General features: G+C 34.8%; 1 protein-coding gene across 4 annotated transcripts in view; it reads left to right on the forward strand.

Annotated features, from left to right (window-relative positions):
- The window catches only part of MGAT4A (alpha-1,3-mannosyl-glycoprotein 4-beta-N-acetylglucosaminyltransferase A), a 115,413-nt gene that overhangs the window by 83,153 nt on the left and 11,966 nt on the right, over positions 1 to 20,294 (forward strand). For all 4 annotated transcript variants that reach the window (XR_006200628.1, XM_042932050.1, XM_042932048.1 and 1 more), the window contains exons 6-12: positions 3,082 to 3,128; positions 4,881 to 4,994; positions 6,627 to 6,702; positions 15,326 to 15,440; positions 16,515 to 16,645; positions 19,539 to 19,646; positions 19,773 to 19,966. Coding sequence is in view for 3 of the 4 variants with exons in the window: in XM_042932050.1 (XP_042787984.1) it covers positions 3,082 to 3,128; positions 4,881 to 4,994; positions 6,627 to 6,702; positions 15,326 to 15,440; positions 16,515 to 16,645; positions 19,539 to 19,646; positions 19,773 to 19,966 (785 nt within the window). In the remaining variant the exon portion in view is untranslated. The remainder of the gene's footprint in view (positions 1 to 3,081; positions 3,129 to 4,880; positions 4,995 to 6,626; positions 6,703 to 15,325; positions 15,441 to 16,514; positions 16,646 to 19,538; positions 19,647 to 19,772; positions 19,967 to 20,294) is intronic.

Genomic DNA, 20,294 nt, shown 5'->3' on the forward strand with positions numbered 1-20,294 from the left:
TTTCTATTTCTTCATGATTCAGTGTTGGAAGATTATGTTTCTAGGAATTTATCCATTTCTTCTAGGTTTTCTAATTTGTAAATAATTGTTCATAGTATTCTCTTAACATCCTTTATGTTTCTGTGATATGGTTTTTTTTTTTTCCTCTTTCATTTCTGATTTTATTTATTTAGGCTTTCTCTTTCTTGATGGATCTGGCTAAAAGTTTGTCCATCTTTTCAGAGTACCAGCTTTAGTTTCATTGACCTTTACTTTTTAGTTTCTATTTCATTTATTTTTGCCCTGAACTTTCCTTCCATTAACTTGGGGCCTTTTTTTTTTTTTTTCTTTTTTTCTAGTTGCTTTAAATGTAAAATAAGATTGCTTATTTGAGATTTTTCTTGTTTCTTGAGGGAGGCCTGTATCACTATGAACTTCCCCCTTAAAACTTATTTTGCTGTGTCCCAGATTTTGGGACGAGTTTCTATTTTCATTTGTCTCAAGCTGTTTTTGGATTGCCTACTTGATTTCTTTATTTGACCCATTGATTGTTTGCTCTCCACGTATTTGGGTTTTTTCCAGTTTTCTTCTTGCATTTAATTTCTAGTTTAATACAGTTGTGGTTGGAAAAGATACTTGATGTGATTCCAGTCTTCTTAAACTTATTGAGACTTGTTTTGTGGCTTAACATGTGATCTATCCTGGTGAATGTTCCATGTTTCATGTTCCATGAAAACAATGTGTATTCTGCTGGTTTAGAGTGCAGTATTCTGTGCTCTGTCTCACCAGGACTGGTCCAGTGCAGCAATATGATCTAAGCTTTTCTGTTAAGCATCCCATTGATTAGGTATTCCCAATTTGTACATAGATATTTACAAATCACACATATATGCTATTAATAGCATATTGTACTCCCTAAAATATATCAAAAATAGAAAAATAGAACATTCTTTTTTAATATTTTTTTACATTTAACTTTTTAAATCACTTTTTTGTAATTTAACTATTTAAAGTCACAGCTATGCAACCACCATCTCAATTTTCAAACATTTTAATCACCCCAAAAAACAACTCTGTACACCTTACCCATCACCCATTAATGCCCTTCTCCCCCCCAGCCCTAGGAGACCATTAATCTACTTTCTATCTGTGTAGATTATTCTATTCTGGATGCTTTATACAAGTAAAGGCATATAACATGTGGTCACACATTGAACAAATGTGAACGTGTTCAAGGTTCATCCCTGTTGTAGTATGTATTAATAATGCATATACATACTAATACAATAGCATATAGTTTTAATATAAAATACTTAATTTTACTTAACCATGAGGAACACTTGATTCTCCAGGAAAAAATGCTCTTTCTTTTTCTATGTATGTCCACTTTCCTTCCCACCTTTCCCACGTATATACCATTCACGTACCCCTAGAATACACACATCTCAGTTTTATATTTGTAGATGCATTCCGAGAATTGAGTGATAATATTGCCTTTGAAAAAGTCTCCACACGCTTTTAAAAAAGATTCAGGAAAAAGTGCTCTCTTTTAATTTAATGCAAGCAAGCCCCAAAGATCTGATATTGCCTATCTTATTATCAACATTTAAGAGTGGGGGAGAGGCAAGAACAGTTTCCAACCACAACTGTATAATGGAGATAACGATTTGCCTGGCTGTTTCTAGGCCAGTTATACATTTAGCTTTCTTCAGAAGATTCCCAGAATTCCCTTAGCTGATACCAGAAAGGATTTATTCTCTGGTGGAAAAGTGATATCAATTACAGTCGTTTAAGCAAACCTTTTGTTAGTTCTGTTGATTAGCATAAGGATTACAGCATAAGGATTACATATAATATTAGATTTGGCTCATGTGAATTTCATATGTATTATTACACATTACTTAATGAATCTACATTTACTTTTTCTTCTTGACCTACCTCTTGGACAGCCAACTGGGAATAGGGAGGTGGTCTTGTTCATCTCTGTATTCCTGTTTTCCTTGGATAGGCAAATCACTGGCCCTCAATAAATGCTTAACAAATTGAATTCCAGGTTGTTTTTTAAATTTATTAATATCTATATAAACCAACCTTGATCATATTCTCGAGAATTATAGCTGATGTGTGAAAAGATACTCATTAGTTATATATGTTGGTGATAAATTATTTCAAAAGAGATCGCTGACATTTGGTTCATATAGGGGAAGTACAGAAGATTTTGAGCGGTGTGCCAGTTGTATCTCCATAGTTAAGAGTTTGAAGAATGTGGTCTTAATGTCTCACTCCTAAGTCTTTAAATTTAACAATAAAAATAGGAATTACTTGCAGTCAACAGAAATTAAAGTTAACATACTTTTATAGACCATCTTCTATACTACAACTTTTTATAACTTAATAGTTTTGTAATTTCCAAAATTTATCTTTTTGTTTTGGTTTGTTTTCTTTTTATCAAGTATTAAGTGTTTTGTCAATCTATAACATAGATCATATTTTATGTATGATTGATTCTTTTTAGCATTTTAATATAAACTGTGACTGTATTTAAAATTGGTAGGGGGTATTAGATCTTTATTTGTATATAATTCTAACTGTGTGTAAAGTGCTTTTTGACTTGGGTTCTAATCATTATCAGCCTAATAATGAGAATCATAATAATACAGACCATGACTGCTTTTTATTACATAGTTTCATCATTTAATGTCAGAGTCGCTAAGATATTATCTCCTCCTGCCTTTTATTTTTTTTTAATAAAAATGGAAAAATCTTTCTCTATTGTTTATTCCATTATTTATTCACTACTTCCAGTTTGGATAGTTGAGAAGAGGTAGAAATAATTTCTGTACTCAGTTTTTTCTACTGAATCGAACAAGGACAGTTGAAGGTAATAAAACTGACATCTGCTTATTGTATTAGTAAGTACTCAATGATATATCGTAGTGCAATAAAGTAGAATAAAGTAGAAATGCAAATCTATAAGCTGTCTGAAATTTTAATGCACTGCTTTAATTGAATGCTGTTAATTATTTATTTGAATTCATTATCAAAAGTTAAATAAAAATTTAAAAACATTAATGTATGTACAATTTTTTTTCTTTTTCCCAGACAGATAGTGATTATGTACACAGTGTTGTAGCCAACCTGGAGAAAGAGTAAGTTGTTAAATATGAAAATGATCTTTTAGTTACTGTTACTTCTTGGCTTTTTGCTAAAAGAAAATGCTTTCTTTTTTTAGTTCCTTTCTCTGTGAAGTTCATTTTTCATTGGGCCATCTATAATTGGTCTTTAACCTTATCATAAAGTAGGTGCATATATATCCAGTTTTCTGATGGTGGATAAATTGGTGTATTTCAATATAGAAAAGATTTGAATGTCCTACATATATGACCCTATCCAATAAATTCTTAATCTTGAAGATAGTGAATATAGAGAGAGTCTGTTGACCAAGAAAAAAACTTCTGCTGTCAGGGTAGATAGTCTTGCAGCAGTTTCAAACCTCAGTGCTAAATTATGGCTGAATCTGTACTGTTCTGCAAAAATTGAGTAACAATTTGCTGTGAGCAAGGCGCTTAGCAGCTAACAGGTGGAAATCTTAGTAAGTTTCAGGTATTAGTGTTTATATCATCTTCATAGTTTTAATAGTGATATCATAAAACTAGTCTTGATAAGGGTTTCTTCACTGAGTTTTATGTTTTAGCCCCAAAAATGTATCTTTTACTTAAAAAAGACAAAAAGAAGCAACAATTACTTGCCAACTCTAGATTTAAAATAATGCGGCTCTTTCTTTGTCCATCAAAATGCTGAAACCAGAGATTTTTAAAAATATATGCAGAGTTCAGAATTGTGCATTTGTTAGATTTTTTTTTTTCCCTCAAGTGCTCGATTTCTTGGCAGCCTTTATATAAATACAGTTTAGTATAGCCTCCTTAAATATAGGAACAAGGCAGTAACTATTGGCCCCTCCTCCCACAGAGCACGTGGACAGGTCTCTGGGGCTTAAGCTGTGATTTTGTCAGTTCTCTTCTTCCTCAATGTATAGGAAAACCAAGCCCAGAAAAAGGTACATTTAAGCACAAAGGACATATGTGCGAAGGCAGGTAGCTGCACAAGAATTTTGTGCAGATTGGCAAAAACTAAATAAGGGAGAATGCAAATGTGAAAGAAATTACATTTGAGTTAGTAAAGCTGCTTATAAAAACCTTAGAACAGATTTTCTCAACCTTGGCACTGTTGACCTTTTGGGCTTGATAATTCTTTGTTGTGAGGAATGTTGTATGCATTGTAGGATATTTAGCAGCATCCCTGGTGTCTCCCCACTAAATGTCAGTAGTAGTACCCACAGTTAGGACAACCACATCCCTCCAGACATTGCTAAGTGTCTGCTTGGGGGACAGGATGGCCCCAGTTGAGAAATGACTACTTTAGAATGACATATAATCTATAACTCACAACTAAACCTTTCTGAAAGTTGAATAACTGGTTTTTGCATACATATATAGAGACACACAGTCAATAGTTTATTTTTTTTTTTCAATTCTCTATTTTCTGTGATACCTTGATTTGATTTTTAAAAATTCTGATACTTTTTAGGAGTATAATATCTGCAGTTGGCCCAGGATTTCTATGCTTCTCTAAGGATAGTAGCATTTTACACTGTTTTTAAAGCATTATTTTTAAAAAAAAAGCAAAAAAAAAAAAAACCCACCAAAACCCTTTTGTTATTGGAAAAATTTGCATTTTCTGGCAAGTAAAATCAATGATGAGCTACTTCACTGAAGACACTGTGATGTGACCATTACAGTATACGTTACTGATGTGTTTTATGTTAAACACAGTAAGTTGAGCATTAAGATAAATAAAATCCCACAGAACTTAAATGACTCAGCTATCCTTTCTCATGGTAGATTTTCTAAAGAAATCAGTTCTGGTTTGGTGGAAATAATATCACCTCCTGAAAGCTATTATCCTGACCTGACAAACTTAAAGGAGACATTTGGAGACTCTAAAGAAAGAGTAAGGTGAGCCTGTGTTAAGATCCCCCACCCTTGTGAGTATGATACATAATAAATGTAATCCTTATTTATTGAAATGTACCACATTTTAGGGTTGAGCTAATTTGTGAGAGCTAATGAATTTTGGTTATTTTATTGGAAATTCTGATGAGAGGTTGAATTTGGTATGCTCAATAACTTGTATAACTGCTTTTCTGTGGTATAACTTTTCTTAAGTATTTTCAATACAATTCAGAAGCTAGTTCATATAGAAATCAAATGTTTGTATGCAAAATAAATGAGAACTGATTCAATGAAAGTGATAAAAACAATAATACTGTTCTGCAGAATTATATTGTAATAAATGTATTTAGTCAACTGGATTTATTTGTCTCTGACTCTCTCAAATTGAAGGACTTAAAACTTTCAATGTGTTGTTATTAAAAACATTGTAATCTAAGAGACATTGACATTAGTTTTGGATTTTCTATAGGCAGAAAAAAAGGAAAAATACAGTTTTGGGAAGAGACTTACTGTGTTTCTTGAGTGAATTTTTCTGAAAGATGTGTCTACATAGTTGGTTGTCTCAATAAATATAATTTTAGTTTTAAAAAATTTAGGGATGAATTTGGTAAAAAATTTTAAGTCATCTCATTAAATTCAAAACAGTTTATAAAGTATATTCTGGAGAAGTTTACTTATTATTTAAACCTTTTATTTTTTTTAACTAGCTTTTACAACCACTTTTCTTGTTCAACATTAGTCTGTTTCTGCAGGCTACCAGGAATTCACTGAAAGGACTTAATATTGTAAACCTTAATATGTTTTGGGGTTTTTAAGCATTCAGTACAGTATTTATTAATTTCCACCTGTATGCAAAGCACAGCCCTGGTCACCAAAGCAGTGATCCCCGAAGTATAATTTTTGAAGCACCAGTTTCCAGAGACATTAAAATGTTAAATTTGAAAAAAGGTCCTATGGTCAAAAAAGTTTGGAAAATATTGGACTAAAAAGTTTTTTTCTTTTTTGAGAGAGAAAGAGAGTGCCAACACCAGTGGGGGAGGGGCAGAGAGAGAGGGAGAGAGAAAGGATACTAAGCAGGCTCCGTGCTATCAGCACAGAGCCCAATGCAGACTCCGTGCTATCAGCACAGAGCCCAGCGCAGGGCTCAAACTTATGAACCTCACAGTTCATGACCCAAGCCTAAGTCAAGAGTTGGACATTTAACCGACTGAGCTACCCGGGCGCCCCAAAAGTTTTTCCCAACAAATGTATTGACTATTTCAATGCCTCTAATGTATTAATATGTCTCCAGAAGGAGAATATATGTGCTTCCCAAATTTACTTGACACTTGACTTCATTTTTCCTCAGGATGTCTTGAGGATTAGTGTTTTGGGGAATATGTTTTGATAAAGGCTTCATTAGAGAAAAGTGAAGTCTCTTTCATGCTCCTCTACATGTGTATGTATGTGTGTGCCTGTATCTGTGTATCTATAGGTAGATAATTTGCATACATGTATATTATATACTGTGTATATACGTGTGTGTATTATAAAATATCACAACATACAATATGTACTCTAAAATATTTACACCTAATCTTATTTTGCTAAATTTGAGTCTGATTCCTAACTTATTTTTGAAAAAATTTTTTTCAGATGGAGAACAAAGCAAAACCTGGATTATTGTTTTCTAATGATGTATGCTCAGGAAAAGGGAATATATTACATTCAGGTAAGTGTGGTTTTTGTTTTCCTTTCATGTTTTTCACACTTTTGAAGAAGTAGTACCAAGAGTATATGTTCATTGAAATAGGAAGTTTGGAAAGTGTAAACCCTCTAAGATGTATATGTTGATAATAATATATCAGAAAGCAGAACAGTCTGTCATAGTCACTGATAATGTGGGCTCTGCATTTCCATTCTCCAGTTTAGCCCAACACTAGCTTTCCAGATAACGGTGTGACAGTGGGTGCGTCACTCACCTCTTTTTCTCTCATCCCGCCATCTCTGCTCTCATTCTCCCTCTCTCTACTGTTAAAAAGAACTAAGGTTTAGTTACTCGGCAAAATTTAAAGAAGGATTTTTTTACAGGTTTTTTTTTTTTTTTTTTGGTGGTCTTACAGTAGGATAGGTTTTTTGTTTTTGTTGTTTTTTGCATGCTACAGTACATTTACATTTATATTGAAGATAAGAATAAGTTTGTTATGATGTGGGTTTTAAGTTAGCCAGATAGGCAACAACTTAAATAATTCTAGGAAGCTCTTATTTCTTCTAAATCTCCTTCTCCTTAGTGACATTACAATTGGAATTTCATTTCTTTAACCAAAGGTCTTTATTCCTTGTTCATATGCAGATACTGCACACTATGCCTGTCATTTTTTTTTAGTTAAAAAGTTCATTAGATATTTCCCTGGAAGTACACTTTGATTGATGGGAGTGGTAAAAAAGGGGCTCTGGGTCCCTTAATCAGAAAGGAAATAAATGGTTTGCAACTGCTGGCATAGGTTTGGGAGGGAAGGAAAGAAGGAAAAGCCTCCTATCACCTGGTAAGGCCGACTTACTGAGGACAGACTTTGTCTCCTTTGATATTTTATCTTGGGCCACCTGTGTTCAAATGTGCATGATGAACCTTTTTCCTTGGTTCTCAGGCTGGGAAATGTAAATGATGATAGGGTCAGAATATGGCATTGTATGTAACAGTATACAAGAGTTATGAGTGTAAAAACATGGTATCCTAAAATTAGTACATTTCCTTTAAATGTCTTAGAGAAGTCTTTAATTTCAAAATAATAACTTCAAAACATTTTATTAAACATGTCTCCTATTATTGTAGTGGAAGCTTGCTGTTTGTTCTAGGGCCAATATATATTTACACTATGACCAAGAACTTTATAGAGAGAACTTTAAAACGTGTAGTTATATTGCTTTTAAATTTTATTTTAGATTTCTCTCTAAGGAAAGAATGGAATCTTAAAGCTTTTTTTGGTGTGGAGTATAGGAAAAGTAAGCATTTAGGAAATTAAGGAAAGGATGTGGTTAAGAAAGAGGATAAGGAAAACTTTAAGCAGGGCATGTATATATGGTGTTATAACAACAGTAGCTGTGAACTAACATTGCACACTTACACCATGTGTCATGCATTGTTCTTTACAACTTAGACTTTACACATATTAACTCATTTAATACAACTCTTTCACAAGAGCAAGATCATACTGTACATACTGTCTTGTAATCTGTTTTACTATTGTTTAACATATTATAGATATCTTTACATGCCAGTAATTACAGACTGGAATAATTTTTAATCTCATTGAAATATCATTATTCAGATATCATAATGACCTTACTGTTGGTCACTTAGATTGTTCCTAACGTTTCAGTTGTGTCACAGATGAATCCAGTGAACATTCCGGAAATTACCCAATTTTCCCAAAAATCATGCCTCCAAAAAGAGGGAATAGCTTTACATTGAATTCTTGACATAATTTCATTTTACATAGAATTCTTTCAGTGAGTTCATTATAATTTGCAAAATATTGGTGGGAAGGGGCACCTGGGTAAGTCGGTTAAGCATCTGACTCTTAGTTTCAGCTCAGATCATGATCTCATGGTTTGTGAGTTGGAGCCTCGCTGACAATGCTGAGCCTGCTTGGGATTCTCTCTCCTCCTCCCCCTCTTCCCCTCCCCTGTGCATGCAGGCACATTCTCCCTTTCCCTCTCTCCCAAAATAAATAAAATAAGCTTAAAGAAAAAAAAGTACTGGTGGGGAAAACACATTAGCCTGAAAAGTCTTCAGTTTCATACTAGTTTTGAATGTTTGTGAAGGATAGAAATCACCTGGCAAAATTGGAGAAAAATTAATGTGGGGAAGGAAAGACATTCAATCCAGACTTGATAATTATCCTAGGTGTATGACTTCATGAAATGTATTTATTTATTTTTTATTCTTTTTTTTTAAATATGAAATTTATGTCAAATTGGTTTCCATACAACACCCAGTGCTCATCCCAACAGGTGCCCTCCTCAATACACATCACACACCCTCCACTCCCTCCCACCCCCCATCAACCCTCAGTTTGTTCTCAGTTTTTAAGAGTCTCTTATATTTTGGCTCCCTCCCTCTCTAACCTTTTTTTTTTCCTTCCCCTCCCCCATGGTCTTCTGTTAAGTTTCTCAGGATCCACGTAAGAGTGAAAACTGGTATCTGTCTTTCTCTGTATGACTTATTTCACTTAGCATAACACTCTCCAGTTCCATCCACATTGCTACAAAAGGCCATATTTCATTCTTTCTCATTGCCACATAGTATTCCATTGTGTATATAAACCATAATTTCTTTATCCATTCATCAGTTGATGGACATTTAGGCTCTTTCCATAATTTGGCTATTGTTGAAAGTGCTGCTATAAACATTGGGGTACAAGTGCCCCTATGCATCAGCACTCCTGTATCCCTTGGGTAAATTCCTAGCAGTGCTAGGTGTGTGACTTCATGGTTGCATATGCTGGAGTATGTCCTACCCAGGTTTTTGAGAGAGTACTTTTAAAAAAGGCAGTAGGGCACCTGGGTGGCTCAGTTGGTTAAGCATCTGACTCCCACTCAGGTCATGATCTTGCAGTTGGTGAGTTTGAGCCCAATGTTGGGCTCGCTGCTGAAAGCATGGAGCCTGCTTCAGATCCTCTGTCCCCCTGTCTCTCTGTTCCCCCCTCACATGCTGTATCTCTCTCTCAAAAATAAATATTTGGAAAAAAATAAATAAATAAAAAAAGCAAAAGAACCAGAGGTTACTCTGTGGTCATCACAGGCATACTCCTAAAGGTGGAAAAAATGTCACCCGTGCTAATGTTACGTTTTGGCTTGAAATGAAGTTTCGTGTGACAGAATCATACACTTTCATAAAGTCCTGTATCACAGACGACTTGGAATTGAAGACCATGTCTTCTGGAACACTTGTTGGGTGATTCAGGTACTTCCTAGATGGCGCCGAGTAATTCCTGCTGTATCACGTAACAAGGCACATTATGTCTAGTTGACCCACTTGTATTGATGCTGACACTAATCAGTGGGCTTGGTGGTGTCAGCCTCATCTGTCCTTTATAAAGCTTCCCAGCAGCCACTCCTCTGATTTCCACATTCTTTGATTATTTTTCCCCAGATCAGTTATTTCATTAGAGGTGCCGAGTGATAATTTTCTAATTGTGTAACTTGTAATGTTCTTATATGTTGAGTTCATCTGTAAAGAACTTTTCCTCAACTCTTTGGTTACCTTGAAAAATAGTTCACAAAGGAAAGGCAGAATAAATGCCTATTCTTTCTCTTCATTAAATTTCAAAGGTGGTATCCTAGAAATCACCAGTGGCGGTCATTTAAAAAATATTGTTATGAACGCATGGATTTTTAAATATATTTGATTTGCCTCAGACCTTGCAGTCACTATTCATATTGATGCTTACATTGGTACATCATAAGCTGGTGGGAATCTCTTCAAATTGGCTCTTGTAGTCCTTCAATGTAAGTCTAGTAATCTTAGATCATTTCTTTGCTGACTGGCACAAGATTTGCACATTTTCTATGGGAGATCTAGAATCAGCCATTTCTCTAAGGAGCTCTTTTCCATTTAGAAGCAAATAGTATTTAGGACCCCAATCCAGGTGCTCGAGATGCTTATTGCTATTATGGTGTCTTTGCTTCCAGGCTAAACTTTTAGCAAGGGAAAGAGTATTTTTCAGGAGAAAAATCTACAAGCTCATATTAGTGTTCCCAAATCAAATGAAGATTTGGGGGTTTTTACTTGACTTTTTTGAATTTATACATGTATTTCTTTTACATTGAAAGTCTTGGTTTTTAATCACATTATCCTAATAATATTATTCTATAGTATAGCTGAAATACTTACAAAATAATGATACCATTGTCACTACTATTAGACTGATGAATGCAATTTAAATTTTCTTTGTGCTTCCCCCCTTCTTAGAATTTATACCAATATGGATATATTGTCAAAATACTATGTTTTAAAATAACTGGAAATAATTCTTTATACTGTATGATCATGCTGCCAAATTGATATGAAATTTGGTTTGTTTCATTTTGTATTCAGTTTTTAGCATTTTTTATCCTTTTTAGTTGTAAAAAAAATTTTCCAAAATCATAACTTATATAAGATACACAGAAGTCTCACTTTATTTATCTATTTAATTTAATTTAATTTAATTTAATTTAATTTAATTTAATTTAATTTTACTTTACTTTTATTTTATTTATTTTATTTATTCTATTCTATTCTATTCTATTTATTTTGAGAGAGAAAGTGAGGAGCATGAGTTGGGGAGGGACAGAGAGAGAGAATCCCAAGCAGGCTCCACACTGTCAGTACAGAGCCTTGAACTTACAAACTGTGAGATCATGACCTGAGCCGAGACCAAGAGTTGGATGCTTAACCAGCTGAGCTACCCAGGTGCCCCAGAAGTCTCACTTTTATCCCTGTTTCCTCCCTCTCCCATGGGTAACCACCATTAATTTTTTATTGCTTTTTATACTTTTAAAATTTTTAAGCAAAAATATAATATATATATTTTTTTCTGATACTGCATTTGCATACTATAAAAACAATATTTTGCATCTTGTTTTTTAGCCTCCCTCTGTAAACTAGTGATCACTAATGAGATGTAAGATTTTATTTATTTTCTTAAATGTTTGTTTATTTTGAGAGAGAGAGTGAGTGGGGGAGAGGCAGAGAGAGAGCAAGAGAATCTGAAGAAGGCTCCATTCTATGAGTGCAGAGCCTGATGCAGGGCTCAAACTCACAAACTGTGAGATCATGACCTGAGCCGAAGTCCAAAACTTAACCAGCTGAGCCCCCCAGGCTCCCTGAGATGTAAGATTTTTTAAAGAATGGCTCTTGCCATGACAAAACACTGATGTCAGAGAAGTACATATGTTCACTAAAAAACCTGTACATAAAGGCTTATAGCAGCTTTTTTCATAATAGTCCAAATCTAGAAACAACCCATATGTTCTTCAGCCAGTGAATGTTACACAAACTGTGTCACATCTATACCACAGAATACTAAATAATGAAAAGAAACAAACTATTGATACACAGCACATCTGGGATCTCAGGTAATTATGGGCACTTTAAAATTGAATCTTAAAAGGTTGCATACTGTATGATTCCATTCATGTGGCATTCTTGAAATGACAAAGTTGTAGAGATGGAGAACAGACTATTGGTTACCAGATGCTGGAAGTGGGGAAGGAAGGAGGTGGCTGTGAATATAAAGGGTAGCAGTAGCACAAGAATCCTCGCGATGGAACTGTCTCCCAAAAACTACATGGAACTAAATACATACACGAATACATACACAAACCTGAATGCATGTAAAACTGGTGAAATGTAATAAGGTCATCAAATTGTATCAGAGTCAGTTTATTGAGAGAGAGAGAATCCCAAGCAGACTTGACCTGAGCCGAAACCAAGAGTCCAATGCTTAACCAACTGAACTACCCAGGTACTCCAAGTTTTTTTTATTTTTTTTTTAAATTTTTTTAATGTTTATTTATTTTTGAGAGACAGAGTGTGAATGAAGGAGGGACAGAGAGAGAAAGAGACACAGAATCTGAAGCAGGCTCCAGGCCCTGAGCTGTCAGCCCAGAGCCTGACATGGGACTAGAACTCACGAACAGTGAGATCATGACCTGAGCTAAAGTCAGACACTTAACCAACTGAACCATCCAGGTGCCCTTCCAAGAAGTTTTTTTTTTAAAGTGAAGTTGCTTATATATAGAAATATATTGCATTTCTATACACTAATAACAAAGTAGCAGGAAGAGAAATTAAGAAAACAATCCTGTTTAGAGTTGCACCAAAAAGAATAAAATACCTAAGAATAAACTTTAACCAAGGAGGTGAAAGACCTGTACTCTAAAAACTATAGGACAGTGATAAAAGAAATTAAAGATAATACAAACAAATAGATATTCCATGTTCATGGAATGGAAGAATTAATATTGTTAAAATGTCCATACAACCTAAGCAATCTACAGATTCAGTGCAATCCCTATCAAAATACCAACAGCATTTTTCTCAGAACTAGAACAAATAATACTGAAATTTATACTGAAATACAAAATACCCTGAAAAGCCAAAGCAATCTGAAGAAAGAAGAACAAATCCGGAGGTAACACAATCCTAGATTTTAAGATATACTACAAAGCTATAGTAATCAAAACAGCATGGTATAAGCCCCGAAATAGACACATAGATCAATGGAACAGAATAGAGAACCCAGAAATAAAAGCGAAGTTGTTTGATAAGATGTGAGAATGGAACAAAGCAGTTTTCCTAATTTAATGTAAAAATGTAAATTTATGGGGGCGCCTGGGTGGCTCAGTTGGCTAAGCGTCCAACTTCGGCTCAGGTCATGATCTCACAGTTTGTGAGTTCGAGCCCCACCTCGGGCTTTGTGGTGACAGCTCAGAGCCTGAAGCCTGCTTTGGATTCTGTGTCTTATTCTCTCTCTGCCCCTCCCCACTTGTGCTTTGTCTCTCTCCGTCTCTCAAAAATAAATAAACGTAAAAAAAATTTTTTTTAAATGTGAATTTGTATATGGTAACCAAAATTAGTGTATTGAATTTCAAATAGGCATTTGACTATTTCATCTACATCTCTGTGCATTTAAATAGCTTGTTTTTGGATTTACTTATTAGAATAATTTGGAATGGCCTGATGTTAGGGATCATCTTTCCTTGGGGTATAGATAGTATTTAGATGTGAGTGTAGGCACCTCTTTTTTTCAGAAAGCAAGGTTAGGTGCCAGTATAGCTCTGTGCTTTGTCTGGTTTTCCCTCCAGCTTCCCTGAAGCATAAAACATGCCTTGCCTGTTCACTGATGTCTTATTCCCTGGGTTTAGTATCGTGTCTGGAACACAATAGAAGCTCAATAAATATTTGGTGAGTCATTATCATGTCTTTCCAAGTACTCCTACTGTTTCTTCACAGATAGGAAGAAGAAAGCTTGTAGGACTTAAATACCTGAAAAATATAAATACTAAAATAAGTGAAAATTGCTTGGCAGGTAACTGGAAGTGATAATGTGACATTAAGAAAAGGAAAAAAAATTTTTCAAGGTCATTAAAATCATCTTGTGACTTAAAATTTTTATGAGAGGAGATTCTAGGGAGGAAGTCTTTGCATATGCTTGTGATCCTTGATCCTTTGTCAACTCCCAGTTGAATTGGTAAAAATCCCAAGTGTGAATAACACATGGGCCAACTGTGTGGAATTAACTGGCACTCTGAATTGCTACAGCTTCTTAAGTATTTTGAAAATAACTTTTAAAATACAAAAAGTGAGGGGCACCTGGGTGGCTGGTCAGTTAAGTGTCCAACTCTGGATTTTGGCTCAGTTCATGATCTAACAGTTTGTGGGATCGAGCCCCAAGCTGTTAGTGAAGAGCCTGTTTGAGATTCTCTCTCCCTCTCTCTCTCTGCTCCTACCCCGCTTGTGTGTTCTTTCTCTCTCTCTCTCTCTCAAAATAAATAAATAAACATTTAAAAAAAAAATACAAGAAGCGAGCTTTCAGGAATCTATCCTACAGAAATGAAAAGCAGTAATATGTAAATATAAGCAAATTTATTACATCATTGTTTGCATTGGCAAAAAATGAGAAATAAGCTAGATGTGTGTCTATGATCAGGAAAGAGTTGAATGAATTGTTTCACATTTATAACATGGAATATTATGCATTTAGTAAATATCAACCTGGAAAGATATTCATGATATATTAAGAGACAAAAGACAGTTTGATAATATGATCCCTTATTATAAAAACGTACATGTGGATGGGCAAGTGTGTGTGGACCTTTTTGTGCTGTGTGTCCATATAAGAGGTAGCAAATAGATGCACACCCAACTTTTAACATTGGTTACCTCAACTAGCAGGGTGGAGGGCAGAGAAGGAAAGCTGCTGGCTTTTTCTTTGACCTCGAACAAGTATTATATAAAAATTAAAAAAAAAAATTAAAGGCTCACAAAAATTCTTCTCCTTTGAAAAGTAAAAAAGGATAGTGTGAAGTCATGTTGGGTGCTCAGAAAGGACCAGAAAAGAGTAATTTGTGGAGTGGTGCTGTGATCTCCCATAGTAATGGAGTGGTTTAGGTGACTTGTTGTGTGTGCCTCTTCCATTTTATTTTCCTCGTTTTCTTTTAATAAAATTTATTTTTACATTTTCATCATTTTTGGCCATTGTTTTCTTGATTTGTGTTTAAAAGTATGCTTGAGTTTTCTTATAATAAAGAATGTCCTTTAAACCTTTCCATCTCTTTGATTTATTAATCTGATCAACTTTCTTTAGCTTGAAGATGATATTATTGTCAAACAGAATTACTTTAACACTATAAAAAATTTTGCACTTCAACTTTCTTCTGAGGAATGGATGATCCTAGAATTCTCCCAGCTGGGCTTCATTGGTAAGAAAAGTGTCAGATTTATCTACTTTTCAGAAATAACTGTGACTTTTGGAATTGTAAACTAATTTCTTTTACCTTCAAACTGTCTTTTTTTTCTCTGGAAATAGATTGCTTGTGAGGAAATTTAATTTAGGTAAACTTCCATGTATAAAGTGATGAAAATCAACCCAAAATAGTATTTGGGTACTTTTAAGGTTGTAATATTTGCTGTGGAGTTCTCCAGGCAGCCCCTCTGGCTTCTTGTGTACACACGTAAAGCCAGCCATGGTCCTGAGCATGTCTGATTTCTTCTCTCACACCTCCAGCTCCCTGTTTATGGCCCAGTGCTTTTGCAGCATTGGGGTTCTTTTAAAAAGAATGCCACACTAAATATTTTCTAGTATGAATACCTAGTATTTGATGTAGTACTTGACAGTGATTCATTCATAATCATTTGTTACTTTCATAGACAAGGTTCTCATTGAAAAATTTTTTCTCACTAAAGTTCATAAATTATACAATTAGAATATGTTTAAAGTTGAAGAATTTCAGGAAGTTTACAGGTTTTAAGAAACAGGATAAAATTTCACTTCTTGTAGTACTTTAAATATTAGAGGCTAGGCCTTTGACCTTGTTGATCATTTATCTCAAAACTTAAGAGTTAGAAACATCTTTGTGAAGGTTTCAGTGAAGGCAGAATTGGAATGCCTTGTTTTTTGCATTTATTTATTAGGTTAAATGTTTTGTTTGTTTGTTTTTCTTACCTAAACCTAAAGGATCCTAAAGTTCCTTTTTTTCTAATGGGAAGAATGTTAATAAGACACAAAGGAAAAATCTCTGACTTGCTTCTTGAGCCAGTAGTTGTATGATAGATTTTGTGATGGAGAAAGTCAGGAGTTTCGTAGTTGTGTGACAACCCAGAAATGTTTAGCTAAAGCAAGTTTGTTTGCTTTTGATAAGACAAATAGGGAAATTATTCATAATGATTTGTATTTGAGAGCACAAGCTTTATTTGTTGTATAGATTTCATTTATTTAAGCCATTTTGTTGCTTGGTTTCTTTATGAAAGCTATTGACTGAGAATGTTTTTTTCAGGTAAAATGTTTCAAGCACCAGACCTCACTCTGATTGTGGAATTCATATTTATGTTCTATAAGGAGAAACCCATTGATTGGCTCTTGGACCACATACTCTGGGTAAAAGTCTGCAACCCTGAGAAAGATGCAGTAAGTTAATTTCTTATGAGGGTGGATGTAGGAGTGCTGACCACACGGCCTCCATCTTTGGCCCATCATTGTGTTCACGTTCACTCTATCACCTCTCTTGGGGCTACATGTTCAAGGCCCCATGGTGATTAATAAACATAGGTTAGAAGTGCCAGCTAAGGCTGGGCTGACGAGAGGCTTGTTTTGGCTTCGCATGTATCTCTTAGAGATAATACAGTCTTTCCCCTTCCTCATGCACAGGTGGTACCACAAGATCTACTTAAAGGTTAGCTGTCAATTAGTGCATGTACACCCGTTGACCTCCCTACATGGCCCTTGCTCACTCCAATGTGTCCTCTCACAGTAAAATCTGTGGACTAAGGTCCAGACTTTGCAGAGAAAAACTGCACAGTTGGATCATCATCCCAGTCAGTTCCTCCCCGACGTCAGTTACCTTGAATAAAATTCTGTGCTTTCTCAGTTGGAGGGACACTTTACTGTCCCTCTCCCGCCTTCTAACCGTGGAAGAGGCTTCTTTTCTGTATCCTGTGAAAGGGACTTGCAGGGAGCCAGATTTTATAAATGAACAGTTAAAGAGCTGAATGAAGTGTTTTCACTTAACATTTGAAGTGCTTGCTTGCTTTCTTGAACTGACAAAAAGTTCCTAAATTAGAGGGATTTTTAAATAACAGTGGGAAATCCTGTAAATCAGTGAAGTCCACCCTTCTTTAAATTGCTGATAAATGTTAGTGTCTTTAGGCTTTGTTATTTGGTTACTGTTGGCTATAGATGGTCTCATAGCTGTCCCAGGGGTATTGTTTCAGCTTTCTTCATACTCTCTGTCATTGTTCCTTTTTCAAACACTTGGGGGACAGAATCAGACCCCACTACATCTGTAAATAAGGAATAAAATAGAAGTAATATTTTATACCAAAACAATAGCAAGGAAAAAAAGTACCTTTTAGTGTATTACTTGCAAGAAACCAGTGTTCATATTAATATGCTGACCTTTGGGATTATGGTAGGTAAGTAACTGAATGATTTTTGCTTTGATTATTCAAATATGTTATTTCCATAGAGATCTTATTGTAAAAAGTAATTAGATATGTTTTCTTTGTCCAATTTGAATTGTACCACTGGAAAAAAAATAAATTTTTATTTATTTGCTGTAACCATAAATAAAATGTGAATACACATTCTTAGAAATAAGTCAATTTTGACATGTAATAACAGGAAATATTTATTATGGGCATGTGTCTTCATAAGGATGACTTAGCATTCATTCTAACAAACATTTAATTTGACTTCATGACTGTATTATATTCTCTAAAATAGTTTAATCATCCTACCTGCCAGTGAGTTTTTAGGACACTGTCTTGTGTTTATAAGCCATTCTCTCTCTCTCTCTCTCTCTCTCTCTCTCTAATCACTTTTTTAGAGCAAATCATAGAGTATAGCCAAATAGCAAAGTATCTACTTTCCAACAGTGATTACATATAAATTGATTTGAACAATTTGTTTTTATGATGTAAGTCCTGACCTGTATTTTCTTTGTACTTCACAGGAATTTGTATTGTAGGACACAAATAAAATCATATGATCTTTATACTTCTGCAGTATACTTGCATTTAATTGGTCCTGTGCAGTTTTATCTAATATATGGTTAGGTTCTAAAATGAGCCTGTGAGGTGAAAATCTCCAATAGTAAAAATTAAAATCATCTGTAAATTTTAGCACACAGCCCTGTGGAGAATTTTATCTATTCTGTCACTCCTTCTTAGGCCATGTTTTTCTGTGGCCCATAATTCTTCAGTTGCTTCCTCTAGAATGTCAGGGAAACTGTCACCGCAAACTTGCTGGCCTCCAGCACAATATCTCTCTGGCAGTGGTTTGGGAAACCCCACAGAGCATTCACACATTCTTTCACAGGTTTATTAACCCACTTTGTTCAGGCACAAGTGGGCTCAGTCTCAGGCACTGTTCTTTTCTTCTTCCTCTCTGTCCCACACCTTCCCTCCTTCTACCCCTTGCTCTTCTCCTATCCTTAACCCTTCTCTCTCCTTTTCACTTGAGTAGTTGAATTTTTGTAAAATTTTATATTACCTCTGTTTTATATTTTGTAAAATGTTATATTACCTCTGTTCTAGTGTTAGTAGTAATAGTAATGAAGTAAAACCTTTTGAGAAAAATGCAGCATTTTAATACCCAGTAAATTATTGCAGGCCTTTTGTCCAGCTCTTGGTTTTGGCTCAGGTCATGATCTCATGGTTTGGTGGGATTGAGCCCCATTTCAGGCTCCATACTGGCAGCGCAGAGTCTGCTTGAGATTCTGTCTCTCCCCCTCTCTCTGCCCTTCCCCTGCTTGCTCTCTCTCTCTCAAAATAAATAAACTTAAAAAAAAAGTCAAATCTACATTGATATATCTTGAAATATGGTTAGAATTAAATCCTTAACTCTTCTCTTAGATGTACTTATTTTAAATTTCTATATCATATCCGTTTATCAAGTAGGTAGCAAACCTATTAATATCTTAAAGAGGACCCTTAAAAAATATGACTTGGAATTATGAGATGAAGTTGGATTTTCTTTTCAATATTCTTTTTTTTCTTTTTTTTAAATGTTAATTAGTTTTGAGAGAGAGACAGAGCGCGAGCAGGGGGAGAGGCAGAGAGAGAGAGAGACACAGAATCTGAAGCAGGCTCCAGTCTCTGAGCTGTCAGCACAGAGCCCGACATGGGGCTTGAACCCATGAACCATGAGATCATGACCTGAGCCAAAGTTGGACGCTTAACTGACTGAGCCACCCAGGCTCCTCTTTCTTTGCAATATTCTTTAAAAGGGCTTCTGGTTTTTCTGATGAGGACAAGATTTCACTTTGCATTGTGACACTTTTTTTTTTATTATTATTATTTAGAAACATTGTGATAGACAGAAAGCCAATCTACGAATTCGCTTCAGACCTTCCCTTTTCCAACATGTTGGTCTGCATTCTTCTCTATCAGGAAAAATTCAGAAACTCACGGTTGGTGATTTAATTTTATTTTTCTCATGCACATATAGTTTGTTTCACATGCACATACAGTTATTGTTCTTCTTAAGTATAAATAATCTATAAGTTGTTTAATAGCATACATGTCTCTCCTCCTAGGATAAAGATTACATGAAACCATTACTTCTTAAGATCCATGTAAACCCACCTGCAGAGATATCTACTTCTTTGAAGGTGTACCAAGGACATACACTGGAGAAAACTTACATGGGGGAAGATTTCTTCTGGGCTATAACCCCAATAGCCGGAGACTACATCTTATTCAAATTTGATAAGCCAGTCAATGTAGAAAGGTTGGTGACTGTTAAAATCTATTTGGTCTTATAGTTTTACATGTCTTAAGATGTGTGATTTATGATGGCTTTTTTGTGTGTATAATAGCTGTGAGGAGGTAGTGAGTCTCAAATGTTAGGTTATAAAATATATTTCCTACAATTCAGTAATCAAATGGATGTGTTGTTTTCAGATATAATATCAGCCTTTAGTGTGTTTATTAAATTCTGTTGGTATTTCTGAACATTTATTTAGTATAGTTTTTTAAAATTACTTTTATGTGGAACTCTCAAAATATAAAGTTAGTTTTCATGTCCTTATTATTGGCTATCCCTTAGGATTTAACTG

The sequence above is a fragment of the Panthera leo genome, chromosome A3 (assembly GCF_018350215.1).
Source record: "Panthera leo isolate Ple1 chromosome A3, P.leo_Ple1_pat1.1, whole genome shotgun sequence".
NCBI lineage: Eukaryota > Metazoa > Chordata > Mammalia > Carnivora > Felidae > Panthera > Panthera leo.